At 50.1% G+C, this 27,803-nt stretch overlaps 10 protein-coding genes across 10 annotated transcripts; 4 read left to right on the top strand and 6 right to left on the bottom strand.

Annotated features, from left to right (window-relative positions):
• Window positions 1-45: 45 nt before the first annotated feature.
• Window positions 46-5,037, bottom strand: UREG_01447 (uncharacterized protein; the record flags this gene model as incomplete). The annotated part of the gene is made up of 3 exons (XM_002541885.1): window positions 46-3,443; window positions 3,659-4,139; window positions 4,201-5,037. The coding sequence occupies 3 exons, from the start codon at window positions 5,035-5,037 to the stop codon at window positions 46-48; spliced, it is 4,716 nt and encodes a 1,571-aa protein (XP_002541931.1).
• A 1,149-nt stretch (window positions 5,038-6,186) lies between these two features.
• UREG_01446 (uncharacterized protein) lies at window positions 6,187-8,866 on the top strand (the record flags this gene model as incomplete). Its single annotated transcript, XM_002541884.1, has 4 exons — window positions 6,187-6,391; window positions 6,454-6,641; window positions 6,695-8,641; window positions 8,780-8,866. The coding sequence occupies 4 exons, from the start codon at window positions 6,187-6,189 to the stop codon at window positions 8,864-8,866; spliced, it is 2,427 nt and encodes an 808-aa protein (XP_002541930.1).
• Window positions 8,867-9,284: 418 nt separating this feature from the next.
• On the bottom strand, window positions 9,285-9,985 carry UREG_01445 (uncharacterized protein; the record flags this gene model as incomplete). Its single annotated transcript, XM_002541883.1, has 3 exons — window positions 9,285-9,790; window positions 9,851-9,879; window positions 9,963-9,985. 3 exons carry the CDS (start codon window positions 9,983-9,985, stop codon window positions 9,285-9,287), a joined length of 558 nt encoding a protein of 185 aa, XP_002541929.1.
• Window positions 9,986-10,639: 654 nt separating this feature from the next.
• UREG_01444 (DNM1 protein) lies at window positions 10,640-13,148 on the top strand (the record flags this gene model as incomplete). The annotated part of the gene is made up of 3 exons (XM_002541882.1): window positions 10,640-10,738; window positions 10,812-12,776; window positions 12,837-13,148. 3 exons carry the CDS (start codon window positions 10,640-10,642, stop codon window positions 13,146-13,148), a joined length of 2,376 nt encoding a protein of 791 aa, XP_002541928.1.
• Window positions 13,149-13,920: 772 nt separating this feature from the next.
• UREG_01443 (uncharacterized protein) lies at window positions 13,921-15,536 on the bottom strand (the record flags this gene model as incomplete). Its single annotated transcript, XM_002541881.1, has 4 exons — window positions 13,921-14,930; window positions 15,066-15,082; window positions 15,159-15,184; window positions 15,243-15,536. 4 exons carry the CDS (start codon window positions 15,534-15,536, stop codon window positions 13,921-13,923), a joined length of 1,347 nt encoding a protein of 448 aa, XP_002541927.1.
• Window positions 15,537-16,063: 527 nt separating this feature from the next.
• UREG_01442 (uncharacterized protein) lies at window positions 16,064-18,820 on the bottom strand (the record flags this gene model as incomplete). The annotated part of the gene is made up of 2 exons (XM_002541880.1): window positions 16,064-17,956; window positions 18,014-18,820. 2 exons carry the CDS (start codon window positions 18,818-18,820, stop codon window positions 16,064-16,066), a joined length of 2,700 nt encoding a protein of 899 aa, XP_002541926.1.
• Window positions 18,821-19,436: 616 nt separating this feature from the next.
• On the top strand, window positions 19,437-20,189 carry UREG_01441 (uncharacterized protein; the record flags this gene model as incomplete). Its single annotated transcript, XM_002541879.1, has 2 exons — window positions 19,437-19,989; window positions 20,053-20,189. The coding sequence occupies 2 exons, from the start codon at window positions 19,437-19,439 to the stop codon at window positions 20,187-20,189; spliced, it is 690 nt and encodes a 229-aa protein (XP_002541925.1).
• Window positions 20,190-20,670: 481 nt separating this feature from the next.
• On the top strand, window positions 20,671-21,588 carry UREG_01440 (uncharacterized protein; the record flags this gene model as incomplete). The annotated part of the gene is made up of 3 exons (XM_002541878.1): window positions 20,671-20,905; window positions 20,987-21,325; window positions 21,389-21,588. 3 exons carry the CDS (start codon window positions 20,671-20,673, stop codon window positions 21,586-21,588), a joined length of 774 nt encoding a protein of 257 aa, XP_002541924.1.
• A 169-nt stretch (window positions 21,589-21,757) lies between these two features.
• On the bottom strand, window positions 21,758-24,027 carry UREG_01439 (uncharacterized protein; the record flags this gene model as incomplete). Its single annotated transcript, XM_002541877.1, has 3 exons — window positions 21,758-22,254; window positions 22,305-23,688; window positions 23,761-24,027. The coding sequence occupies 3 exons, from the start codon at window positions 24,025-24,027 to the stop codon at window positions 21,758-21,760; spliced, it is 2,148 nt and encodes a 715-aa protein (XP_002541923.1).
• Window positions 24,028-24,940: 913 nt separating this feature from the next.
• UREG_01438 (uncharacterized protein) lies at window positions 24,941-26,721 on the bottom strand (the record flags this gene model as incomplete). The annotated part of the gene is made up of 3 exons (XM_002541876.1): window positions 24,941-24,999; window positions 25,225-26,036; window positions 26,099-26,721. The coding sequence occupies 3 exons, from the start codon at window positions 26,719-26,721 to the stop codon at window positions 24,941-24,943; spliced, it is 1,494 nt and encodes a 497-aa protein (XP_002541922.1).
• Between the last annotated feature and the right edge of the window lie 1,082 nt (window positions 26,722-27,803).

Raw genomic sequence — 27,803 nt, 5'->3', positions numbered from 1 at the left:
CTAGTGCTTTCTTGATCACGTATGTAGGACCAAGAATAGCGTCCTTTAACGGTACCGAGCGCGGCGTGGTACAGGTCCAGGCGCTTCAGTATGTCGAGGAATCGTCTCTGGAGGGTAATACTGTCCTGGCTCGTCGTAAATGGGTTGGCGTCGATACTCCATTTCATAGTCAACGTACTCCTTGGGAGCTTCCCGGTGAATAGGGCGCTCGATATAGTACGTCGTAGGATTTTGGGGTTCACGACCGCTTACTCGAACAGGGATGTATTCAACCGCTCCATCGTACGGCCTCTCCGCGTATCTAGAGTCCTCCATGTATTGGTAAGGTGGTTGATGGGGTAGACGTGTATATGGACCCTGTTGTTCGAGCGGGACGCGATCGTAGTACGTTTCACTGGGAGGATAATCTGAATAAACTGGTCGTCTACCCCGTTCTCTCGGACTTCGGTCACGATAGAATGGTGCTTCAATTTGGAGGGTATCCTGGACTGCAGGGGATCGGGACCGAGGACGAAGCGATTCTTGCCTTTGAGCTTCATACCTATCAAATCTGCTATGAGGACGCCGTGCATAGTGATCGGGTTGGTGACGGGAATCTGAATAGGCAACAGCTCGTCTTCCGTTGCGTGCTTCTCCAGGGTCGGGCGGTGTTATTCCACCGCGTCGGACGCTGCCTGTACTATGGTCAGGCGGCTCGAAGCGTTGTTCAAAATCACGATAGCCGCGAATCGTAGAAGGACTATTCGTTCGCGCGCCCCAGTTGGGTCTCCCACCTCGAGGTACGTCGCCCACGACGCTACCCTCCGCAGTCCCACCAGCATCGGTCCGCCAGCGACGTTCGTCCCCATCTTCAAGGTCAAGCCATTTGGCCCTGGACTGATCATTGGACCGATCTACGTCACCCGTCGCAGGCTTGTAATCTTCTAGATCTTGGCCGGGGACGAAACTGCTGAGGAAGCGTTCGGCGGCACTGAGTTCTTCCACCGGAGAATTCGGTTTGGTCTGCCCACTTTTACTATGCACAGGTTCAGGCACTTCGCCATCCTCTGACACATTTCGGGTATGTGTTACAGGGCGCTCAGTATCTCCACTCGTGTCACCAATAATCCCAGTAGCCACTCCAATGTCATTTAAACTGGCCTTTGAGCCCCTAGTAATGGGGCGATGCGTGAGTCTTGCAGCGTCAGTGTGAGGCTCAGAACTAGGTGGCTCAGCTGGTGGTCCAGCATGGCCTGGGTCATTCAAACGCGCATCTTGAATAGGAGCCGTTAGGATAGCTTTGGGGCGTGCACGGCGACTATCAAACCGGCCATACTGATCTCGCGGCGGATCGATAAATGCAGGTCGGTGGGGGTCATATTCACTGTCTTTCGGAGGTTCAAGAGGCTTGACGCCTTCGCCCAACGGGGACTCGATAAACTTGGGGAAATCGTCTACAGCCACCTCTAACTGGCTGTGATGACCTTCTGGTAAACTGGGGTTAGGCTCAGCAGCACGAGACTCGTATTTGATACGTGGTTGACCTCGGCCAACACCTCGGTGTTCTTTCTTTAAAGGAGGCCGATCATCTTTGGGGGCGGTGTTAATTGGGGCATTCGGCATCTTAGATCCAAATACCCATGGGAACGCCGCCATGACCAAGTGAAATTTTGCCTGGTCCATACCCGGGGTCTGATTCAAAGAGGAGATAACGGAATCATCGGGTAAGGCCACCATTTGTGTTTTCCAATCTGGTGGCGGGTCGTCTCTAGCCAAGTGTACCGAGAGAAAATGGCTTACAACGGCAGGTAAGGTAAAAGGTTTACGATCGTGCCCACGACCGCGTCGTCCGTGGGATGAATTGGGATTTGAACACGATTTGCAAACTAACCCGCATAAATTCCTAATGGGTTTCATCTGTGGGTGTGCACTGAGAGCGTCCGAAATGAGCGCAAGAGGCGGGTCGTGGTTATAACGCTCTGCAAATCGAGCAGCCACGTGGTGCAGCAAAACATGAGCTCTAACATTGTGAGGAAGATCTTTGATTCCAGAAGTGCCGTTCCAAATAGCCCGAGCATTTTTCGCAAGCTCGTCCACCTGAGATTGATAGAACCCGAAAGCCTGACTATTAGGATTCGATTTGTGTGGGTTTGAAGGTGCAGCTCCCGGGCGTTGGGCAAGGGGATTTCCGCTAAATGGCGCACCAAATGGTGGAATATGAGGGTGTGGCCCATAATGAGTAGGGTAAGGCGCTGGTGGCACTGGTGCTCTCGCATCAGGGCCAGGATATGGCGGAGGGTATCCTGGGCCAGGGTAAGGAGAGCCATAAACCGGGGGTGGTTGGGCATGTGGATCGTAGGGACCATTGGGAGGATAGCCAGGCTGCGGAGCACTGAATGCGTAGCTTCCTGGCTGGGGAGGATAGTATTGTGAGCCCGCAGGAGAGGGTGGGCGGTAGGGACCTGTTCCGTAAGCATATGGAGTACCATACGGTGTCCTCCTATACGGTGCCGGAGACATCTGTGGATAAGTATCCGGGGCAATTGGGTTTGCTTGATAGCCGTGATTCGGCTGGCCCATGGTTGGCCGAGGCATTGCGAACATTAGAGCTCTCGCTGCGTTCGGGTTGGGATGGAACGGGGGATTTTCAGGCCACTCAGCGCGCCAGTGCACGACGACACTTCCCAAACTGAGCACACTTGTATGTTTTGCTGCATAATGCTGCACAACTCCTTCGAAACCGTAGTACTTGGAATTGTTCTCGCAGCCATTGCAGAGAAACAATTCTTTCTGGTGTGGGTCCGTGAGAGGCTTGATTTTCTGGTCAAATATCCATTTCATATTCTCGAGGATGAGCTTTCGTTTAGGTGGCGCACCAGGACGGTCTTCCTCAATCGCGTTGCCAAGGCTACGTGCCAGAGCGTCTTCCTTCACAAGGTCGCTATAAAACTTATTGCGAACATACATCAGCACATCGGCGGCAAATTTGGGGCATTTGTCCTTGGTAACTCCATCGCCATCTCGCCAACCTTCACGGATTATCTCGTCTGCATATGTTGCCATGCGTTCACGGATGGGTTTCTGAACCTCGTCCCACTCTTTATCAAGCAAGTCTTTGGCTTCCTTAAGCTGAGCTTCTTGCTGTCGTCGCTCTTCCGATTTTGCTTGCAGGATCTTATCTTGCTTGACACGCTCCAATTCGCGACGCTCAGCAACCTCCCTTTGAGCCAGCAAACGTGGCTTCAATATATCCCAATCTCGATCCGTAAACGGATGCGGGATCTGGATAGCAGCTTGGAAAGAGTCCATATGGCCTAAAACTGATGCGCTCAATGGTGGGTCAAGTTCTGCACACCTGCGTTCAATTTCTGCTCTCCTGTTGGACTTTGCCTCGTTAACCTCTCGAATACTGCGCTCTGACCTGTGATGCGAGGATGCTGGCACAGAATTGCTAAGTGTTTTGACTGCAGCAGGAGTCAGTGTGCGCGAAGAAGAAAAGTGTTTGCACAATAAATTTTAACAGCGCGTCGCGTGGTTGACTTGTATGTTCCAACCATTAGGAGTATTTTTCAAGGGAAAAAAACGTCGGAAAGTTCCAGTATTACAGAAGAAACAGCAAAAGAAAACGGCTATTTGCCGGGTATCCAGAAGGGTAAAAAGTAGCTAGGATTTCGCTTACCATGTGTATTTGAAGACAAAGAAGGTCGTCCACGACGATGCGGAAAGTTACCGCTGGGAGGGCTTGAAACTCCTGAATTAGATCCAATGGTGCTGGAGCTCTGGCCACCAGATTCGACATAATCCACGCTAGGCCGCCCGGACTGAAAGGTATTGGCGGTCCGCACGGAGCGAAGGCCTCCTGTCAGTTCCCATTGTTCCCACCTGGCTGAATCTGCAATTTTTTCCTTCCCGTTCCCTTCTAAGCCTTTGACCCATTCCTCCGCGGTTGCGGATCCGAGCGTCTTTACTTCCTCGAATTTAGCTCTCATCGCCTCGATATGGGATTTGAGGTAAAATTTTGTTAAACTCAAGCCCGTTGGGGGCTGATTTGACCGGAGGACGACGGAAGAGACGAAATTCATTGAAGGCGTGAAAAAAGCGAATGGAATAGCAGGAACAAGGAGAGTGGGCAACGTAGAAGAGAAGAGAAGATCCATTTCCTAGGTGCTCATTAGCTTCAATAATCAACCAGCCGCGATGCTATTTCAGGGCGGTGCTAACCTTTTCACAGTTATTTTGAATGCATTCTGCACAAAGTCGGGCAGCGAAGGGCCAAATAATTCGTATTCCAGTAGGTCCCGGGCCACCTTCCCACATGGAAGTTTCGGACGAAGAAATAAAACCAGCTTTTTTGCAAAACTGGCAGGCAGTTCCGCGAACAAGCCGCCACATATCCAGCTCAGATAGAGTTGAAAGGGGGCGTGGCATACCAGGATGAAAGGTCTTTCGAGATGAAGACCAAATGTAGTTTGGATGAACATATTTCAATGAACGAGGAGTTGCGCCTTTAGCAGACAACTCTGTTAAGTCTGCAGTAAGCAGCTCCTTAAAGGCACGATTGACTTGCAGAACACAGCCAAGGGACGTGGGTGGAAGAAATGTAAAAATATATTGCCAAATTTCTCCTGGAAGTTTTATTTTATCAAGAAAATGGTCACGCACTTCGGAAGTGGCCACATTGAACCTAGCACGCTTGTTCCGGCTTGATGGCGAAAGGCCGGTAGGGAACTGAGAACCATCTTCGGTCCTATTAAAACCGCCGTTTTCCATATGAGGCACTAGGTCTTCTTGCGATAGTCGGTCCTCGCGTTTCCTTTTTCGAAATTGATGGTCATCCTGTTCTGGGAATGGAACGTTATCTCGACTCGATGGCTCATGAAAACCTCCCGGAATGGAGGAAGATGATTCATTATTATAAGGAGTCGCCTGGGAATCAAAAGACCGGGGATCTCGGCTCAAATTCCCGGTTAGATTGTCCATCGGGCCTTCTGGGGAATCCGCCGAATACGGATCGAAAGAAGAACCCGAGCTGCTAGGAGATCCGGCACGATCTGTCATTGTTCGGTAGGGTGCCTGCAGGGCGGCAAGTGTACTGGATCAGAGACCCAAGTTCTTGACGAAAGTCGGATCTGACCACCCTCCAGGGAGGGTCTTTGGCTCTAGAAAGGAAACACAAGAAATATAACGCAAATTCAAGCGGGAAAATAGCACATTGGATAATCCGGCCCCTGGGTTTAGAAGCTAGACTTGCGGAAATAGACGACGTGAGGACAAGCTGGATGGGTTCGAGTACTACTCGTATATAGCCCTCGAAACCGCCCAGAGAGGCGGGAAACTGGGCAAGAATTCAGCGTCGTTGCTGCCAATGGCTTGATAGGAAACCAAGAAAAGGCGGCAACAGGATAATACTGATATGTGCAGCTGAAGAGAACTCTGGAAAGCGAAAAATAGAGAAATTTGAAAATTCACAATCTGGCAGACACGTCGGGCAAGTGAAAACACTCGAAAGAAACAGCAACCACACAGCAACAGGTAAGTAGACTACCTTGCTCGACCACGCACTGATAAAAGGAAACTTGAAGCTCGAAGAGAGACAACACTGGTGATGGGAGACGGGAGAGTCGATGGAAGAGCGACGTGTCAGGAAGAAATCAGGAAGCTGGCGTGTGGAGGGGTTGCGACGAAAACTGCGTGTTATGGGCGAGTGTGGCGCCACGGCTCGCTTGTCCTACGAGAGCCAATTAGAATGCTACAAATACTGAGTCATAGCATCACATGACAGCTTGGTCACCGAATCAGAGGCACGGAGGCAAGCCACTGCACTTAGTCATCGACTTGTGGCTGGGATGGTAAAACAGCGGCATATATGGCCGAATCAAGGCTAGTGCGCCCACTTGTTACGTAACGCTTGTTGACTGCGGCTCGAACCATGCGTATTGTATCCCAGCTGCTCCAACCACTGCTCCTTGAGATCAGGATATCAAACAGGGACCGTTGACTATCATCTACTACGAGATTAACCGCATCTGCCTGCCGGCATCCTACTTCCTACTGAGCCGGCAACCTGTTTGATCGCGGCAGTTTGGGTGAGTATTCGACGGGTTAACCTCCCCCGAAACCAACTTCAATCCAGTGGTTGATCCGTGAAGCATCCCGCAGTTCCTCGCTCCCGTTGTCTAGGACGCCCGTCCCGCCCCCTAATCAACCATGGCCACTCTCAACCTATCAACAAATGGGCATTCGATAACTAAAAGCTACCAGTCCGTTGTGACCGCCCCTGCACCCTCAGGCCCCGCCGCAGAATCTGGCACCTACGGACAGTGGGCAGTGTTCACTGTCTCCGCTCCCCTTGCGAGCGCATTTCAGGACACTTCAACCAAGGAGAGTGTTCTAAAAGTTCACACCACAGGAGGTTCGTTGTGTCAATTGGTCCGACATCATGGCTCTGTTTGGCACTGACGGTTTTGGATACAGAGGGAGAGTTGATAGATCTTATCGAGGAGTTCTCCGAAGGAAGGATCCAATTCGCTTTTGTGAAAGTGAAAGACCCAAATACGGCTCTACCAAAGAATGTCCTTATCGCATGGTGTGGGGAAGGTGTTCCAGAGCGAACAAAGGGCTATTTCACAAGCCATCTCGCTGCCGTTTCAAAAGTTTTGCATGTATGTAAACCCGTGGCATGGTATACAGTTTGACGTCTACTTACAAAAGCTAGGGTTATCATGTTCAGATAACTGCCCGATCAGACCGGGACCTTACCCCCGAAAGCATTATTCAAAAGGTCGCTGATTCCTCAGGAGCGAAGTATTCAGCCGCCACAACAGCTCCTCCTGTTGTTGCCGCCTCCAAACCACCAGTTGCTTCAAAGCCGGCATTCACACCCACTCGCACTGGCGGTTCTTTTAGACCCCTAACAAGTTCGCGTCGAACTGCAGGTGTGCAGAAAGAGGCTGTAGATGAAGACGGATGGGGCGCAGATGCGCCTCCCGTGACCAGGTCTCAGTTAGAAAAAGTACAATCAGCTTATCAGCCAACCAAAGTCAACATGAAAGAGCTCATGTCGCAGCAATCATCAACGTCATTTTCGAGCTCCGGGCCGCCTAAAAATGATGTACCTAGCAATGTTGTCAGGGGAGGGTACCAACCAGTCGGAAAGGTAAACATTGCCGAAATCAGAAAACAGGCACGAGAGTCCGGCCAGATCAGGGATGACCGTCCTGAGCCAGTAAAGGGCGCTTATCAGCCTGTTGGAAAGGTTGATATTGCTGCCATTAGGGCCAAATCTCAAGGCGGAGAGCCTACGATGTCACCACCAAGCAGGGTCTCTCCTGCGGCTACTGGAGGTTCTGCTCCTGGTGATGAACCAAAGTCACTTGCTGAACGTTCAGCTGCTTTTACGCCCTCGGAAAGGCTCACAGCCCTCCCTAAACCCAAAGTCGGAAAGGGATTCGGTAGAGGCGGGGCATTCGCCGGCACGAAGGCGCCTCTTCCTGGCGGATTTGACACAAACACCGTGGCTACTGTTCCAGTGGTAGGAAGTGCCAGTCGAACTTTTGCTGACGTGGGTGGTAAGACTCCCGCTCAATTGTGGGCCGAAAAGAAAGCGAAGCAAGGCGGGGCCGCTCCTAGCCCACCAATAATCACCAGTCCGGCTCCTCTCCAGAGCCAAACTAGCGGAGAAGGCGGCTGGAAAAGCTCTTATAGCGGCAAAACTTGGGCTCCGGTTCAGGTTACCCATACCGGACGGTCGTCCGGGACGGGGGTTTCAGAACAAAAGACCGGCGAGTTGGAAAGGGAAAGGGAATCTGCGGAATCTGGCAATTTTGGCTCGATCCGGGATCGATTTGCAAATACACAACCCATGGGTGCTCCAGTCCCTGTTTCAACCTACGAGAGAGCAGCCCCATCTCCACCGCTGACCACCGATACCAAACCAAGCCCACCGCGTGCAGTCCCGATCCCTGGCCTTCCAAGCGATACTCACGAGAGCCACGAAGACGTTCACCAGGAAGTGCCTCCCCCTCCTCCACAACGACGTTCCCCGTCCCCGGAGCCACCCGCCGATATTCCGCCCAGTTCACCAATTCGTGTAGCCATGCCAGTCGGCCGAGGTTCACCAGAGGAACATGTCACCGATGCTCACACGGAACAGTTCTCGCCCCCTACCCCGTTGCCAACCAGATCTATTGTAGAACACGCTCCAAAGGAGGAAGAAATTGAAGCTCAACCACCGCACGATCCAGCTAGAGCTGTTGCGGAAGCCACCACAGCTGGCCATGGACTCCCTAAAACGGGTGATGGCATTCGTGCACTCGTACAATATGACTATGAGAAGGCAGAAGACAACGAGATCGAGCTCCGCGAAGGAGAATACGTCACTAATATTGACATGATCGACGAGGATTGGTGGGTGGGTGTCAATGCTAGAGGGGAACAAGGCCTGTTTCCAAGAAACTATGTCGAAGTGGTCGAGGATAGTGCCGCAGGGCATGAGCAAGCCGCAAGCAGCGCCGTGGGAAATGCCCCCCTACCTGAGCCGACCCAACAAGCTCCACACGAGCCCTCCAGGAGCCAGCGCCCTACGGCAACAGCATTATACGATTATGAAGCGGGAGAAGATAACGAGATCGGGTTCCCAGAGGGTGCTAAAATTATCAATATTGTAAGTCATCCATTCCCAGTCCTTGTTACGTTAGGATATTTCCTTTTTGGCGAGCGATTTGGAATTCGCATACCTTTACTACCTCTCGTTCGTACTTTGTGACACATGGTCGAATGCCCACTTACAGTCTCGACGCAGGAATTTCCCGATGAGGACTGGTGGCATGGCGAATATCACGGCAAAAGTGGCCTCTTCCCCGCTAACTACGTCGAACTCGATGAGTAAATGGATGTTTGTGGCTCAGCGCACCATATCCCCACCTATCATGATTTTTCTCGGCTCGAAACGATAACAAAATCTTTATTCGCGGGATGCCATATATTAGCACGCATTAACTTTGGATGTCTGGCTCCCATAGTTGATGCTTCGGACGGCTCGTATTCTTTGCCATTTTCCAGTTTGATGTCAATATTGAAAATTGCTCGTTTTTCCACCTGAAATACTATGGCCATTAGAAATTATAACCTGAATGAGTACAAAATGCAAAACTCATTACAAAACTTCCTTTCTGCCCCAGGTTTCTATATTGATATCCACTTAGCCCGTATAGAATCCTATATATTACAAAAGACAGTCGAGATATCCTTCATCTTCATACTTCGGGGTTTATGTTTGAGCCCTAGAGCTCCCCAAAAAGTCTAACTCACTCATGTTGAGCGAAAAAGAAGTTTGCTGCAACTACCTCTAAGTCATACCGTGACGCCCACTGTCGAACACCATGTCTCTCTTTCCCATAGCCCCAATGCTTCCGTTCCTTAGGCGCCTGCAGCTGCCCAATTTTGTCTGCATCGCCTTTTAGCAGGACAAACACGTACCGGTGATACCCAGTGCCAGCGGGTGGACTCGGCGGCATGTACTTCTCCAGGGTCTTTCCGGCGGAAGCACCGCCAGTTCCTGGACCGGACACGTCTGCGATGACCCAGTGGCAGAATTCGCTCCAGATTGGTTCTTCCCGACTTTTGGCGTCTGGGTCGGTGAGGACAAGACTATAGGCTTTGTTGGATTCGCTGCCTGTGGAAGGGGAGATGGGGTGGAATTCGTAGGTGGGCGTGTCCTGGGCTTTGCTGGTGGGGATGCGGGTACCGAGTTTTATTTCGGTGGATGGGTAGGAGATTTTGAGATTGAATTTGGGCTGGAAGTCGTCCAAGACTGTGAAGGGGGATGAGACTTTAGCTGGAGTTCATCTTGTGATGGGGTATGGTGACTGACCATCTGAGATGATGCCATTGGAGCGCAAACTAGTAGGTATTTAGTTAGCACCATATCATATGACAGTTTATCATTTGACTTCAAAGAGAGATGGGATGTTGTAGAAGCTCACGCTTCACGGATCTCAGCAGCCATATTAGACTTGGAAACCAACGACCTCCTGGTGGATTGAGACGTAGCAGATTTCAGGCTGAGTGATGAAATGGTAGCTGGCCTGGCCGCTTTGCAAATAAACCGACCAAGAAGAATAATACTCATTGAATTAGCTAATTAGCACTGATCTCCCCAAATCCTTTTGACTGTTGTGACTATGCTGCCGTCGAGATATAGATGTATCCTGCTTTCGCTGAAGAATCGCTGACATCATAGTTTGCTCTGTTTGACTGGCGCACGGACCTTTCAGCTTATCAGCTTATATAAGCCAAATTCACGTGGCGAGGCGGGTCTTGGCATCTGATTCGCGGGCGTCACGTGTCAGTTCGCCTTCAGGTCGACGGCCGGCAAGAGCAAAATCGGCGGCCTAATAAACACCTCCATCGACGGGACTCTGCTCTGTCCTCCATTTCCTCAGCTATCCGGTCAATCTCTGCCTTGTGTGCCCGACGTGTCTGCGGTGCCAATTTCCTGCGGTCGCGGGTTCATGTAGCAGCTGTCCCGCCACAACGTCTGCTAGGCATCTCCTCTGCCCTGTTACAGCCGTATCGCGCCCCCCGGGCATTTCCCCCCCCGAACATTTCATGCTAGCCAGGCCTCGAGGTACTAGAGACTAGCAGCGGCAGACTCTTCAAGATGACGTCCTTGGGAGAAGACTTGCTGTCTACTGTTAATAAGTTGCAGGATTTGGTTTTTAACACCATTGGCAATGATTCCCTCGACTTGCCTCAGATTGTAAGCCGGCACTTGCCAACTCAGTGAGGTCTCAAGGCTTTTGGTTCGTGTGCTAATAACTCCTTTTCCGTAGGTGGTAGTCGGCTCACAGTCCTCCGGAAAATCTTCTGTTCTTGAAAATATTGTTGGAAGAGATTTTCTCCCGCGCGGCAGCGGAATCGTGACCAGGCGTCCCTTAATCCTTCAATTGATCAACATTCCTAGTGACCGTAACGATACATCTGAAAACGATGAAGTCAACATTCCCCATACCGCCGCCTCTGTTGCCGGGCAGGGTGAATGGGCAGAGTTTCACCACCAGCCAGGCAAAAAGTATGAAGATTTTTCGCAAGTCAAACATGAAATTGAAAATGAGACCGCTCGAATTGCAGGAAATAATAAAGGAATAAATCGGCAGCCTATAAATCTGAAGATATTCTCCCCTCACGTTCTCAACCTTACGCTAGTCGACCTCCCCGGGTTGACCAAGGTCCCAATCGGAGATCAACCCTCAGATATTGAGAAACAAACGCGAAACCTGATATCCGAATATATTGCGAAACCCAACAGCATTATTCTCGCTGTATCCCCGGCAAACGTGGATCTCGTTAACTCCGAGGCATTGAAACTCGCCCGCCACGTCGACCCTGTTGGGAAAAGAACGATTGGTGTTTTGACGAAACTTGACTTGATGGACCATGGCACGAATGCGATGGACATTCTTACAGGCCGCGTATATCCGCTGAAGCTGGGTTTCATTGGAGTTGTGAACCGCTCACAACAAGATATCCAAAGCGGGAAACCACTCGCTGATGCTTTGAGCGCAGAAGCTGAATTTTTTAGACACCACCCGGCTTATAGAAACATGGCTATACGGTGTGGCACTCAATATCTGGCAAAAACACTTAACACTACATTGATGGGCCATATCCGTGAAAGGCTACCGGACATCAAAGCTCGCTTGAACACGCTGATGGGACAAACGCAACAGGAGCTTGCCAGCTATGGAAATAAACAGTTCAGCGGAAAGGAACATCGGGGCTCCTTGATTTTACAACTTATGACTCGCTTTGCTTCCTCGTTTATCTCTTCCATCGATGGAACCTCATCTGAAATCTCAACAAAAGAGCTATGTGGCGGTGCACGAATCTACTACATTTTCAACTCTGTGTTTGGAAATTCCCTCGAGACCATAGATCCGACCCAAAACCTCTCGGTACTTGACATTAGAACGGCGATTCGAAATTCGACCGGTCCCAGGCCTAGTCTTTTCGTTCCCGAACTCGCTTTTGATTTACTCGTGAAGCCTCAGATTAAATTACTTGAAATTCCCAGTCAAAGATGCGTGGAACTTGTTTATGAAGAACTTATTAAAATCTGCCATACATGTGGCTCAACCGAGTTATCTAGATTCCCGCGCCTGCAGGCCAAGTTGATTGAAGTTGTCTCGGACCTATTGCGAGAACGACTTGGCCCTTGTTCCAATTATGTGGAATCCCTCATCTCTATCCAACGCGCCTATATCAACACAAATCACCCCAATTTCCTTGGAGCTGCCGCTGCTATGTCATCTGTTATCCAAAGCAAGCAAGAGCAAGAAAAGAAAGCTGCTCTGGCAGAGGATAAACGAAAACGCGACAGAAGGCGGCTCAAAGAGATCGGAGGGGTGAATGGGACTGGTACTCCTGATGAAAATGAAGACCATCACGAGGATGAAAGACCACAGGGGCTCCCACTTCGCGGACATAAGGCCGGAAGAAGTCATTCGCCTCACCTTGGCAATCTCGAAGGCAGCAGGATTTCCTCGTCGCTCAACGGATTCCAGGCGGCTGCTCAGCCAACTGGAGGCCGAGACTCTTTTCTGAACTATTTCTTCGGGAAAGAAGGTGCTCTTCCTGCTCCTGGCCCTGCTCCAGGGGCCTCGCGTCATGTCAGCCATTCCACGGAGCCAAGCTTCAGCCAGAGTTTCCGTCGCAGCGAAATCAGATCGCCCTCCATTTCACACACTTTTCAAGATGAAGCTGCTGCTCCATCTGAATATGGTGATGGGCCATTGCTTGTAAGCTCCCCACCATTTCGCTTTATCCCAATATGAAACTCTTTCACTAACAGGGCACAGAAGGATGATGCCGAGCCGGCTCTTACTGACCGGGAAGCTCTTGAAACGGAGCTTATCCGTCGTTTAATTTCATCCTACTTTAATATTGTTCGCGAAACCATAGCTGATCAGGTTCCAAAAGCCATCATGCATTTATTGGTCAATCACAGCAAGGACGTGGTTCAGAACAGACTGGTCAGTGAACTGTACAAAGAAGATCTTTTCCCCGAGCTTCTGTACGAGGATGATGGGATCAAAGCGGAGCGAGAAAAATGCGAAAAATTGCTCGAAACATACAAGAAAGCGGCAAAAATTGTGGGAGAGGTTTTATAAGGAATTAACTGCATTCTTTTCCCTCTTTCCCTTCCGCTTTTGGCTTGTTTAACTATATCATTCCCTTTTCCTCTTTTAATTCCCACCCTCTTAGCTACGACAGTCCCTATTATTCAAGCTTGGGAATTGGTCCTCTTTTGTCGGCTTCATCTCTTAGCGGTGGGTTTCGATATTTTCCCGGTCTTGTCTTTACTTCATTCTCTGCTTCTCGGCTACAGGCATTGTTTCTCATATGCATTTTCGTTTCTGTTATGCTATATTTGGATGTTTTAAAGACAAGAGTCTCTTTAGAGTGATTCATAAAATGGCCTTCCACCGTTTCCCCCTATTCCATGAATACGATGATGGGTTGGCTTTTCCCAATTTTGAATATATGTATGTATATAGCATGCTTCGTGTATTTGTATAACATTTCCTTTGGACTTGACAAGTGTGGCTCTTTTTCGCCGTTTACTCCGTACTGTGTTGACTTATCCATCAGTGTTTCATGTGCTCAAAGCTCTCTTTGGTTGTTACTTGGTTTTGCGGTCTGACGATTATCCGAAGGCGAGTTGGTACTCGGGAAACATGCTTTCACGCCCATACGATTGTTATCATTCTATTCTCTAAGATCTAAGACGGATATAATGCTCTGTACAGTATGGGCTACCGGACACGACAAAATGCGTCCTGAGTCGAGGTTTATGATGTCTAAAACCCCCCCAATATCCCCGCCCAAAATGTCAAGTCAAGTACTTGGGAACGCCTTAGCCCTTGCCAAAAATTCCCATATCTACTTTTTCTTTCTCTCTTCTTGCTTATTTCGCAGCCTGGTACCCTCCCACGCATAAATCCCACCAGCCAGGAACACGATTGCAGCTCCTGCCATCGCGCCGCGGGACAAATGATTCCCAAATAAATATACGCTCAAGATCAGGCTCACCAGTTTGCGAATATTCAAGACAACGGTCACAGTGAGTGAAGATGATTTCGCACTCAGCAAATAGACGCCACGAATGCAGAGAAATTGAGTTAGTGCGTTCAGAAACAGGTAGGCCAATTTTAACGGAATATGAGAAAGCGTCGAGCGGACGAGAGGGCCGCCTAAAATCGTAACAAGAACTGACCGGGATTGAGACATCACATTTTTCAAGGCCAACGGTGTAGGCGTGTACGCAGGGATCGAACTAGTGATAGCCTTGCTAGGAACTGGACTAGCGAAAGAGTCCGTAGATAGGATAGAGGCGACGCTGGGCGAAGAAGCAAGGATTGACGGTGACGAGAGTAAAGACTTAATTTGTGGGAGAAATTTTGGATATGTAGGCAGCAAGATAAGCAGCGAAAGAGCATGCGAATAAAACAGGCCTTCACGCCAATTATCTCGGCCGTACTTTTGATAGAGCCGATCAGCATAAACGCCCTGAAATGCTGCGAGCACCATCGCCAGCCCCAAAACACCAAATCCAACCAGAGTTCTCATGGGCGAAGCGTCGCTGTCAGTTACTCCGATATTCAGCGATTTGCCTTTTGAACTAGCATCTGCTAGTGCAGATGTGACTACTCCAATTGAAAGCATAGAGACTGCGAAAACCTGAACACGCGTATACCTTTTCGAATTATACAAGTATCCGATTATCATGGATGTCACAGGCCCGCCGCTTCGTATGATAATGTGCAATGGCACGGAAATCTTGAATAAAAAAGCGGAGTTATTCATCAAATTGACGGTCATGAAAAAGGCCGTAAATATGATCCACTCTTTCAATGGAACACCACGCGGTTTGAAAAACATCGAACCAATGCCTGCAGAGAAAGAGAGCACGTTTGGAAGAGTAAGGAGCGAGGTTACGGCGAATTGAGTAAAGGTAATAAGTGCACCTACCTTAAAGTTAGCCCATGAGAACGATATATTGGCCATGCAGTATGATTTGCACTCACCAGCCTGTGGCATATCTCTTCAAAGTAGCAAAGACGTCCATTATCAGCAATCAGGTTCGGAGTACTGGAGCGCTGTTTCTAGCCTTGACTCACCTAACAATCGCTTCTAGTGTGAAGACCTAGCCACAGAGAGCCAATTAGTCCTAAAATCGAATGTACACCACGTAAATCACTCACATTTGCGCAACATCCACCAAAAATAAGAGCCATCATGAACCCTATATTCAGCCATGCGGGGACAGTCGCATGCGCAACCGCACTTGCAATGCTTGCCACCCCCTCCGGGCCTTTTGTCTCTCTAGAGCGTGGTGTCGTATCCCGCTTTACGCCATGCATGGAGCCATTGGGCTGAGTAGTGCCGTGGAGAGCATCCAATGAATCATTCCCCGGAGGGTGATTCTCTATGGATTCTGAGATTTGCTGTGTCCTGCGGTGCCTTGTGCGATCCAAACCATCTGTCGCGCTGGACATTTTGGGCTAAACCGGGCTCATGCAGTGGCAGACAGTATGCTTAGGCTTGTTTTCTTGCTGATTGCTCGGGGCACTTTTGCTAGCGGAGGACGGGCGTGGGACAAGACGAGGTAGAAAGCAACAGCCCGTGACGCAGTGAAATTAATGGTGGCTGGTACAAGGAGTAGAATTAGCACCAGGCTGGTGGCCAAACATTAACTGCTCTCCATAGTCGGTAGACTTGATCGCGCTGAATGCAAGTCAACTCGCGTCGCGAGGAGTCACCAGGAAGTTGAGGTTATGCTGAGTCAGCCCCTTCATGAGGTGCTAACAAACACTACGAGAATACGTTGGATTCATCAAAATCAATACGAAGATAGTCTTGGAGTTTGAATTGCATGTGGGAAGCCCTAAGGCGCGAGTTATACCATTGTTGAACAGCTATGCTTTTGAAAGCTTTCCAGGGGTACTGCGATCATCCAAAACCGAGAATAAACCTCAGGTGCTCATATCCAGAGAATATCAAAATAATCGGATAAACAACCCGCTCAATCTTCAATATCGTCATCACTAAGAACCAATTTTGCTTCTCCGTCCTCAACCTGAGGCGCTGTCTCTCGAACCCGTAAAGCCGGGGGACGCGGTGGCGGTGGCATCCTATTTGATATGCCCCTTTTCTGTGGGGACTGGGGCATAGGGTCTGTGGCCCAATGTTCCACTTCTAAATCTTCAAGTACTCCCAGGTCTTCGTCGGATATAACGTTATTTCGCCCAACCATACCGCGGAATTGCGTTAACCGTTCGAGGTCTGCGATCGTGGATGGATCTCTAGTGATCAGTCTCAAGTACGGTAAGTACTCTAAAAGGACTTCTTCTGAAGACAAGCTTGACCCGCTAGCGATAGAATGAGCTGGCGCATCTGCTTCAGGCGGCGAAATACCAAACTCCTGACGACTACCCCAGGATGCTATCCCTTCCCGATGTGATGCGGAACCAGGCGACTGATTAGTTGAAGTCGGGCACGCTAAACGGCGAATCCACATATCCAAAAGACCGGATTGTTCCTCTATTTCCCGCCAAAGACGCATCGAGGTCGGGAAAAACATCTTGTAAGCATCGCTGCCATAAGCGCCGGGAGCACCCCGGCGCTTTACAGGATAAGGAAGCGAAAACAACAATCCTCGCACAGCTATTTGAAAACTGATCTCGTCTTGACGCAGTAGATCAACACTCGTCCCGGAGCCTTGAACGGATGATCGAGCTAATCCCGCCTCATTTCGGGTGAATTGTGATCCCCTGCGGCTGTCTGGCGCAAGGATGTCCGCATCAGATAATTCTGCGATGCAATCAGCAAAATGATCTGTAAAGTCGTCGCCATCGCAAGAAAGGATATAATTCTCATGGAGAGCGGCAACGAAAGTCTGGATATCCGTGCCAGTTTCATTGATCAAGTCATCAATCGAGACTTGGGATACTTTCCGTCGGGCAAAATGATGGAGGTAATGTGGAGGTTGAGGCGCCTGTGCATTTGGGGCCACAGTGATTGTTGGATCCTCCCGTTTGTTATATACAACCTTACCAACGGCGTGAAATATCCCTAGGCTGGATTCTCTGTGGGTGATAGCCAACAGCGATTCCTTTTCCATATTCGTAAGAGCTGCTGCTGATCTTCCGCTCTTTTTAATTCGACTAGCCACGGTTCCACTCCAATTCCCATCTTCGTCACCTCGTAAGCATAAGAACTCCATTGACGCAATAGCGCTTCTAATATCGCCCATATCTGCGAATCCTTTCAGAGCAGAAGGGCCCGGAATCCGCCTCCGCCCAGATGATCGGGCTTCTTTTTTTAAAACAAGGTCTAGGGCCTTTGTTATGAATGTCGGTGCAACCGGATTAAATTCAATGATGCTTACGCCGGGATGGTTCGATATCTCAGGACCAAGAAGTCGATAGACCGTAAAGTTATCGGACAAAGCTGCGCCGGTTCCCAGCAAGGTTTCTGATACGATGATGATAATGGGTGGACTTGATCCAATATCAGATTGCGGGAGCCAACCTTTGACCCCCATGGACGGTACAGCGGCCGCAAGATATCTTTGAAGTGCTGACCTAAACCCGAGGAGGGTCGAAGAACCCTGGCTCAAGGACGTTGGAAATTCTTCAATAAGAATGACGCGCCTGTGATTCCCCGGTGGAGTGGGATTCTCGTCAATAGTAAACTGGGAAGCCGTTGGGTCTTCCGATAGCGTTAGATTACTAAATTTACCACTCCGCCCAAGAAAATCGTCAAATTGAGCACCCATGGAAATATATCCAGTGGATAAATATTCCATCCCGGAAGAATTCTTCCATTCAATGATATCGTAACCCAGGGCTTTCGACAACAGCGAAATCGTAGTTGTTTTCCCGCTGCCTGCAGGGCCTTTGAGTACAAGAACTCGCTAATACTGTTAGTCAACCAGCACAGAGAAGGCAACAGAAACTGGACGACTACCCACACGCTTACTTCGGCTAGTGAAGACATCTACCAGCCATTTCTGAACATCCGCCACCTTTTTCTTGTGAACCGCCAATTCGTCTAGATTGGTCGGCACAAATCGCTCAGTCCACGGTTTCAACTGATCACCCACCACCGTCGATGGAGAGGTCCCTAGGTCAGCTTGAGAGGGAAGTAAAAACCGTTTCACGGGTTTTGATTCTCTTGCTGGAGGTCTCTTCTCATCCTGAGTCCGTGCCTCGTAGGCGCTCGCTTTCCGTCGGCCAATGGTAAGGCCCGCGTTCACTTCGTCATGTTTTACTCTTTGGGGAGACGCTTCGTTGTTATAAGAACGAGCACTAGTCCAATTGTACAAATCATCTCCGCATTCCTCGTCCTCGATTTCTTCGACAATATCCAGTGTATGATTCTCCACGGCCTTGCTCCATCGCTGCTCCTCAGTTGCAGGGGCGAAAAACGAGTGAAGAGATTTCGATGACGACGATTTATCGGAAATTGGCCTTTTGCCTGTCTTCCGTTTATCTGGAGAGGACGCGGGGGTCGTTTGGGTAGAAGGTATCCGGCTGTTCGAAACACGAGATGAGGTTTTCTTCGGCTGAGGCTTGGAACGACGCGTACGAGCTGCACATGTATCCGCTTTGCTAGCAGCGGAAGCTATCTGGGACTCGGTCGTCGTCAATCGCGTCTGCGTACCGCGTTGGCTTGCTGGGGCTGTGATTGAAGAGGATAAGGGAAGGTAAGTGTCGTCCTCATCCGACGACTGGACTACAAGGCGCCTCTGCCGCTTCTTGGGAGGTGGAGCGGCCATGGCACCAAGGGAAAGCGAACATATCTCAGACGTCAGTGCAGAAACGCTGTGGGAGAATTCATCGGCTTCCAGCTGTTGGATGAACGGTTTGCGAGGTCGACGGTTCACCAGCAGGGAGTGTATTAGCTAATTGCGCTATTGAGGGATATCTTGGGTAGCTATAGAGGCTATCAGCATATTGATTGGTCAAACCGCACTAACTGAATACGTCAAGCCTGCACTAGCCCGTATCAGCGTGGGTGCTGGCTTGGCATCCCTTTTGCGAAAGAGCCCTGTCATCCTCCGTTCTCCAGGGAGAGTTGAGCCTGGCCGTCAAGAGTTAGAGCTCAGAATATCTTATATAGCTCTAGAAGCAGCTTGCTCTTTCTAAGAGTGATCAAAGAGCTGATGACCAGTAGCTAAGGAATGACCCTAACCCCTTTTCAAGCTTCTTACTCCGTAGTTACAGCAAACTCTGGGCATGCACGCCAAGCCATCCCAGTGACGTCGTGTCGCAGCTTGAGCTTCAAACATTACCTAAGCCCCCAGTTGTCTGATAGCTACACGATCGCCCAAAAATTCGATTGATTGTGTTCTTCCTGGTAGGTAACTACTCTGACAGCGACATTCTTCAGCCATGACGACAGCAGCGGTATTCGGCTGCACAGGAGCCGTCGGCTCTCAAATTCTCGCCACTCTCCTTGCCTCAGACGCATTCTCCTCCGTCAAAACAATCTCACGAAGACTCCCGAATGCTCAGTCCCCGAAGCTCCAAGCCCTCGAGGAAGGCGACACCTCCAAATGGGGCGGCATGATCTCCTCCCTCTCCCCCAAACCATCCGTGGTGTTCAACGCCGTCGGCACCACGAGAGCCGCAGCCGGCGGAATCCAGAACCAGTGGAAGATCGACCATGATCTGTGTATAGAGAACGCCAAAGCGGCCAAGGAGGCGGAAGTAAAGACATATGTGTTCATCTCCAGTGCCGGAACTAGGGGTTTCCTTGCTAGCCACGTACCGTACTCGAGAATGAAGGTCGGCGTGGAGGACGCCATCAAGGAGCTTGATTTCGACCATGCTATCATTCTGAGGCCGGGTATGATTCTCGGGAGGGAGAAGCCCAAAGCTCCGTTCTGGGAGAGTGTTGTCGGAAATATAAACAAGCTGGGGCAAGGGGTCCAGGATATGCTGGGTATGAGCACTTTGTGTCAACAATCACCGGACTAAGATATGTGTACTAACACCTCGAGTGTAGGCCAGGATCAAACTACCATTGGTAGGGCGGCCGTGATGGCAGCTCGTATGGCCGAAGATGGAAAAGCACCGTCGAAATACTGGGTTGTGGAACAGGCTGATATCGTCAAGTTTGGCAGGACTGAGTGGAAGGCGTAATGCGCCCTTGGGGGAATTGGATTCATCGGAGATTTTGGGAATAACATATGTATAACTATGCTAATTGATTACATACATTGGGCTCTGCTTGTTTTGACTTGGAATCAAATAAAGGTGACTCCGCTTTGACAAAATGAAATAGAAAATGTGAAATAGTCAAAGCTGAGTATTCCGTACCAAGAAGGGGAATCTTGTAGGCCTCAAAAGGCTCAAGCACAGTTGAGACTATTAGTTATACGGGAGCTTTGCTTTTCTTCTCCTATGGTTGTTTGTTTACCTGTCCAGTGTCTAACTATGTTTGTGCGTCATGAGCTCGCCACCCTGATGTCACCCGCTCTGGGAGGAATAGTCAAGATTTCTTCGTCGAATGGGCTGCCCTCGTACATATATACACTGCTCAGCAGCTTTGGTCTGCTTTTGCAGACAGACTGGTTAATTCGCTATGCACTGATATTCATAATTGCGGCACCCAAACAAAATCATGACTATAACCCATCATTCCCCCGAGGATCTGGGCCCCATCCACCCTCCTCGAGTCCGGAACTTGAGTACGCGACCCTCAAACGCCCAGACCGTCAAGATCAAGGTGAAAGATCCGCTGGACCACGAAGCCCCGGCAATTCTTCACCTACCTCCCGACTTTGATCCCCATCGCGCCAACGGCGCTGCCGTGGTGTTGATCAGCGGTGCGGGTGGAGGTGTCAGCGGTCCGTCAGGTACATACTTTTATATGCCTCCCCCCCCCCCTTGGGTCCGTATCTTCCAAACTTTCTAACGCCCAATTCCCTTCGCCCCAGGAATCTACCCTTCCCTCGCCGAGAAATTCTCCCTCCTCCTCTCCATCCCCTGCATCCGTCTCGACTACCGCGAACCAGCCCACTCCGACTTCTGCTCAGCCGACGTCCTCGCCTCCTTCACCTATCTCTCCAAACACTGCTCATCCACCAAATTCGTCCTCGTAGGCTGGTCCTTTGGCGGCAGTCCATGCTTCACGGTCGCCGCGCGTGATCCGGAGCGGGTCCGGGGGATCGCGACCGTGGCGTCTCAGACGGCGGGGACGTCGGGGGTGCGGAAACTGAGTCCGCGTCCGCTGCTGTTGCTGCATGGCACCGGTGACACGGTGCTGGCGCCGACGTGTTCGCAGAGTTTATACCGCGAGTATGGGAGTAAAGGGGCGAGTGAGCTGCACTTGTTCGAAGGGGATGATCACGGGTTGACTAAGAATGCGCCAAAGGCGGAGAAGTTGATTTTCGACTTTGCGGCAAGTTGTCTAGGGTTCGGGGATTTGTTGACAGGGAAGATGGAAGAAAAGGCGGGAAGGGATCTGGCCGGCAGCAAGGAGGAGAGGTTCAAAGAGATGCAGGCTGGTCATGACCTGGAAGGCGGGGAAAGAATCTGATGAAGACAAAAAGGTATTTATTTGGGAAAACGTGACGAAACCAGTTCGCACATCCTCCCGTACTTCATTATTGACAAGCGATCTCAACATATATAAATCTTGGTATCAAGCAAAAATATCAAAACGACTAAAACCACCAAGTCTCAACATGAACGCACCGTAAAATCAATTAAGAACCACCAAAAACATCATAGTAATAATCTTCATCCAAGCCTTCTCGGCTAGGGATTTCCGGGCATTCTCCCATAAAAGTGGCATCATCGAATCGTACATTCAACAATCGGATTTTGAGTCCGTAATTACTCACCAAGTTAATAAGTTTGTTTGTCTCGGCAGTTATCGGCTGCTGATTGAGGAGCATGAGAAGGCCATCGAGCCACTCGGATGCAATGCTGTGCGATTGAGGGTGGAGTGTCAAAAGCACGATTTCCTTTTGGGTTTGGTTTGTTTTCGCCGTGTTGGAGCGTTGTCGGCTGGCATTGCCATCATGTGCGTCAGACAGTGCTTTGGCGTTGTTTTCAGCAGAAGATGGTTTTTGAGCGTAGCCATGAATTGTGATTCTCGTGGAGGAAGAAGGTTGAGGAAGCGTTTTGATGGTGGAGCCAGAAGAATCGTCCGAAGACGCTGAGACATTCGAAACAACGGATGAGACCGTGCTGAGGTCGACTATCTACTGTCAGTAACTGTTTTGGGTTATCAAGAGCAGGAGAGCATACTTTTATGTGTAAGGTCGTCAATATCAGGGATGTCGTTGTCCACAGAGTCGAAGTCAGCATAGTGAAGAATTCGCCGATTATGCGACAGCTGTGCATATCGGTATGACGTGGTATTGGTCCGCTTCGCATCTGGTCTTGAAGCTACTCCATTTTCGCCTTTGGAAATCGATTCTATCGGGAACCAGGCGCCTTGCAGCAGACACCTGATCCGCTGCTCCTTTACAAACTGTAGGGCTTCATGGTGTAGCTCTTCCCGCACCCGATGAAGGTGTTGCCCCCAAACGTCTTCGTATGTTAGCTCCAGCAATTCCATTTGCAATTCCCGGAGCCGTTGGTATTCAAAATCATTCATCTCCTCTTCAATTTCATGCATATCCTTGGTCCGCGTAGCACCGCCAATGACAGATTCAACGAGAATCCGTACCAGTTCGGTGATTTTTGAAAAGTCTTCCAATTGCGCTCCGGTTGCTTTCCACAAGCGGAAAAATGCATTCAGGGCCGAAACGTGCAACCGAGGCCAATGAAGCAATAATGGTTTGAAGACCTTGTCGAAATTGGACCGTGATTCAAGGATCATATAGCTTTTCGGGTCTTCCAGATCTGCCTTGTCGATCTCGAAATGCTCGTATAAAATCGCCGTTACGTTCAAAGACGCTCTAGCTATTGGGCAGCGCTGCTCCGAGGGCTTTGTGGATTGCTCTAGGAGCATCTTCTGAAATTGATCTTGATACCTCCTGACGAAGTCTGTAAAATCCATCATTCCCAAGAACCCCATTTCGTGGAAATCCCATTGAGGGCTCTCTGACTCAAAGCCAAGTCTTCGCCATTTATGCGGATTATGTCTTCTGGATCCAGTCTTCTCGGTCTCTTGTGGCTTTGCGGGGTTACTAGCAAGATGGATGCCCTTCAAAGCCCTGCGGTGATCCGGTGTCTCCAGATCCACTGCAAGATCTCTCCATTTTTTCAGTAGTACTTTAGTGAGAGACTGGAACTCCAACAAGGGTTGAGCCAAATCTTGCAGCGCGGAACCCTGCATAAGAACATACACAGCCCGGATCACGCCCAAATCCTGTAACCGCTTGATAAACCTGGGCCATTCTGCCTCGCTTTCAGACATTATCGAGTCCCTCATCAGACTATTGATCAGTTGTAGAGCATTGGCGCAGAGCGCATGGTCAGCGGAGGACAGCCTGCTAACGAGCATTTCGAGAAATTGGGAGTGGATCGCGATCGCGGGCTTGAGCGCGTGGAATCCGAAAAGGCCAGACTGACTGTAGGTGGAATTGCGGCCCGAGCCACGCGGGTGTGAAACGATCGAGACCAGGATAGACATTGCACCGCGCAGGATGTTAACGAGCGGGTGCGTAACAATGAGTTGAACAATCTGGTTTAGTGATTAGACGGGGAAAATTCTTGCAACCATGCAAAAGGACTTCCGGGAAAAGCCAGCACGCACCCTCTCGATAAACTCTTCATCCACCACATCCCACCCCTTATCGACTTCCAAGAGCCTCGCAAATGAAGTCAGACTATACGCCAAAGTGTTTCCAGTAGCAGTCATGGCCAGATGCTTCAGTTTGACCAGTCCTCCTTCGGAAATGAAAACGTCCGCAAACGAAGGGTCGCCGATATTGGACTGCAGTTTGAACACGGCCATTTTACGAACGGCATCTTCATCGCTGCCCAGTCGCTCCGCCAGTTCCGACACATTGATGTTCTCCATGCTGGGCTAGAGGGCTATTGAACCACAGGACCGGGACGGACGAAGGGGTAATTTCGCGGCAGAGAAAGGCGGGCTAGAAACCCGTCCGGGGTTGTTGTTGTTGTCTTTCTTCCCTTTTTGTTTTTCTTTTCTTTTTTAACCGCTCGCGCTGTTTTCCTTCCCGAGTTCGCGATGAACTATTAAATGCCAATCAAAATAAGCCGTTAAGAAGCTTTCCAGCCGGAGAGCTCAAGCGAGTCCGTACCTCAATCAAAGCACGGTCATCTCTGAGTGATAGCCCAAAGTCGCCATAGGGAATGATGCCGAATCAAAGCGCGCAATTGAGCTCAGCTGAAGCTCGAATGACTAGTTGGGCGCGGCACTTGAGCTGGAGTTGAATGTTCAATGGATGCGCGCTGCCTCGAGCTGTTTTTCCCCAGAATCTCGAGGACAGGGGATGTTCACGTGACCAGGCTGTGGCTTCGCAGATATCAGATGCAAGTATAACTACTATATAGGGTTGTTATGGAGTCGATTGACGAGGATATTAGGATATTATCAATTGCGCAATATGCCGTCAGCAGCATGCCCGGTTCGCACCGCGCTCAAGTAACTAGTTAACTACATGCAAAAAGCCAGACCAGAAATTAATGTAGAGTACACCAACACAATGCCCTAACCAACCGTCACCCAATGTGGCCCTTTTTTTTTCCCGGTATCATTCAGATAAAAACAAAAGGAAATTTTTTTATAAAAGTCGGACAGTGTTTGCGTAAATGTAAGTAAATCAGCAAGCCAAATAACAAAAACATCCCCTCCCATGTTGTACAAGAATAAATCAATATTGGCAAAAGAATAAACATTAATAGTGCATCATGGAAGCGGGTGAGAGAAAGAGTGTTAAGACTTAAGAGAAGAGATCCAGTCCTCGTTCCTAGTCAGGGTCAGGGTCAGGGTTTCCAGCCGACGTTCCAGAGCACATGGGCGATATCGCTGAGCGTATTAGCTATTTCGGTAAACTTGTTCAACAGGTCCCGACTTGTAGAGTTAACGGCCTCATTCTTATCGGTCTTCTTGGGATCCCCACATGAGTATGGCATGAAAACTCCGGACGATGAAAGGTACCACCCGTCATCATCATTGGGTTCCTGGAAATTTGAATCCTTAACAGCTGAAGCCGCGGGGTTTGGAGGAGAAGGCGGCGGGATATCAACTAACTTGGGTGTTTGGGGCCAACTGTAACCAGCGCTGGGTTCGACGTACTCAATATGTTTGGTGAAGGCAACCTGCCGGTATTTCCAAAGGTTGCCCTGAGCGTATCCGTGGAGAAGGTCCGGGAGAGGCCTGGGCGATCCCAGGGCGGGCCAAAATATGGAGTTTCATCATCCTCAGTGTCTGAGCCACTATCCCATTTCAAGGTAGTGGGAGGCAAATGCGCAATGATGGTCCTGGTATCGCTGCTGAAGCTGCTCCTTGGTGTGCTGTTGCTGCTCAAAGACGGTCGCGAAGCTGACCCTTTCATTGTCACCAGAGTACTCAGGGACGAGGCATCGTCGTCATCCAACAAGCAATAGTCGCCCGAAAAATCATCGTCCTCGTCATCTCCATCATAATCGTCACGGTTAACAGCGACAACTTGCGAGACTACTTGGTTGAACGTGATGTGGCGTCGACTATTTGGGGATGATGTCCCTGAAGATGCGACAGATGGCGCAACTTCTGCAGCTTGCAGGGAGCTCTCGTTGTGGGTAGTAAGCATGGCGGTGTCAGAAACCGTCCGGCCAAGTCCTAAACGGCGATCTTCGGTCTGCGATCTGATGAGGGTGCCGGCATGTTGAAGAAGGGAATCGGTGGAAAGAGAATGCTGCAGAATAGCCTGGGATATGGTCTTCTTCTTAAGGATGGGCTTCGGATCGCCCTGCGAATTCGAGGCCGGCACAGCAACAGAAGACGGGCGGGTGCTTGATGGATAGTCTCTGTCGTCCACTAGTAACGGGCCAAATAGCCAGGTCACGTCGGCATCTTTAAGCCTACTACTTGTCAATGTCAAGCGCTCAAGATGGAATCAGGTGCCTGGAGTGCGATAACTTACCAGCCCATAGATTCCGGCGCAATAGTAGGGAGGTGGTTTTTCGTCTTCATCCACGATCTCCACGCGGCATTCTCCAATCTCCAGCTATTTTTGCAACTCCGGTTGCGCGTTAGATATTTCCATGAACCGCGAATTTCCTCCTGTTTCCAGGTATGGGTGAGGTAGTCGACCTGTCGCGTAGGTCTCCTCTCCAAGCAGCTGTCATCGCCAGCAGTCTTGGGCACATTCATCGGATTGGAAAACCAACTGTCACCATCGTCATCTCGGCCAATGTCAGGTTGCGAAACATCTGCTGGTTGATTCTGCAATGTTTCCGTTTTGCTAGGTTCGTGGAAGCCTGCATCGTAATCAGGAAGGGCCAATTCATCGCCAATTGGGTTGGGTTCAAAGTCCAGCAGGCGGTGCTTTGACGGTGCGTACACGCCGGAGACCGCAACATATGAAGGGCCACTGGCAACACTCGGAATCCAGGCTTCTCTCGTTGAGCAGTAGAACAATGTGTTGATATGACTTACAGGCCGGAACTTTTCGGAAGGACGACGAGAGCGAGCCTGAGGCGAGGGGGGTTGAGAAGAAAGGTCAGGGGAGGGCTGGCCATAGGGAGGCATCCGGGAGTCCGTCATGGTCTCGGGTTCATTCGTTGTTAGGATACTTGTTTCTTTGGTTTCTTCGATGATGCGGTATCTCGTGAACGGATATGCTCGTCCAGGCAAAACTTCAAGGTACTCAGAGTGTTAACAGCTCAGAATCGCCCTTGAGTAGATATAGGTCTTGAAAAGAAATCCTGCCGAAAAAGCAGGTGATTTCACGAATCTTTAATAGAAACGAAAAAAAAATAATAAATAGAATAATCGCCACAGTCTAGCGAGCTATCGTGAGTCGACAGCAAGGGTATCGGGACTTTTTCTGTTTATCAATAGCTTTTCTCTCGGGGCTCCTCCGTAGACAAGGGAGCTCCCCAGTGATGCCCAGAGCTTCCAGCGATGAAGATAGGCGTAGATTAAAACACAATCCAGTTGATCAAATAGCCGAGACGTCGACACAGTTCTTGACTGTCTCTCTACCCCTCTTCCGATGCTCAATGGACGCAGACTCCGCGATTCTCTCGTCTTTCTGTCCGGCAACAAGCGTCGCAAAGTGGCGGGGTGGAGAAGGGCGGTCGCGGCCCTCGAGATGAAGAACAAGAACACGCTATCAACACACTCGGCGCCACGGCTTGGAAAACGTGCTCTGGAAGCGATTCGACAGCAACGTGCGATCCCTGCGCTCCAGACAGCTCTGGTCGGTCCAAAACAGAGGGCAAAACAGGATTGTTTCTAGACGAAAGCGACTATCGTGACAACACACGAACGAGGGTGTGGGGAGTGATACAGAGGAATGTCTATCTATTTATCAATTGCTACGGGCATATCTAGGCTTTTCCGCCGATTTGGAGTTCAGAAATGAATCATCATTCTGCCTCTAAAAAGGCCCCGGGAGCTTGACGGACAAGCAATCCATGGGTCTTGCAGGCAACAGGGATTCGAAAGTTGGCAGTTCCTTTTTGGCTCCGGCCTGCTCTTTGCGTGCGATGGGATGGGATTTCCGTGGATCAAAGCCAAATCGCTCGCAACCTTAACAGCGCTGGTATCGACGGTGATGAGTTGCGGTTTCATCTCGCCCTCCTTGTCGGAGGGAGAATCCGCAGTCAATTCCTCCGCGCCGG

The sequence above is a fragment of the Uncinocarpus reesii genome, genomic scaffold, assembly GCF_000003515.1.
Source record: "Uncinocarpus reesii 1704 scaffold_1 genomic scaffold, whole genome shotgun sequence".
Lineage (NCBI taxonomy): Eukaryota > Fungi > Ascomycota > Eurotiomycetes > Onygenales > Onygenaceae > Uncinocarpus > Uncinocarpus reesii.
The sequence above is the reverse complement of the archived record's forward strand: the minus strand, read 5'-3'. Positions and strand labels throughout refer to the sequence as shown.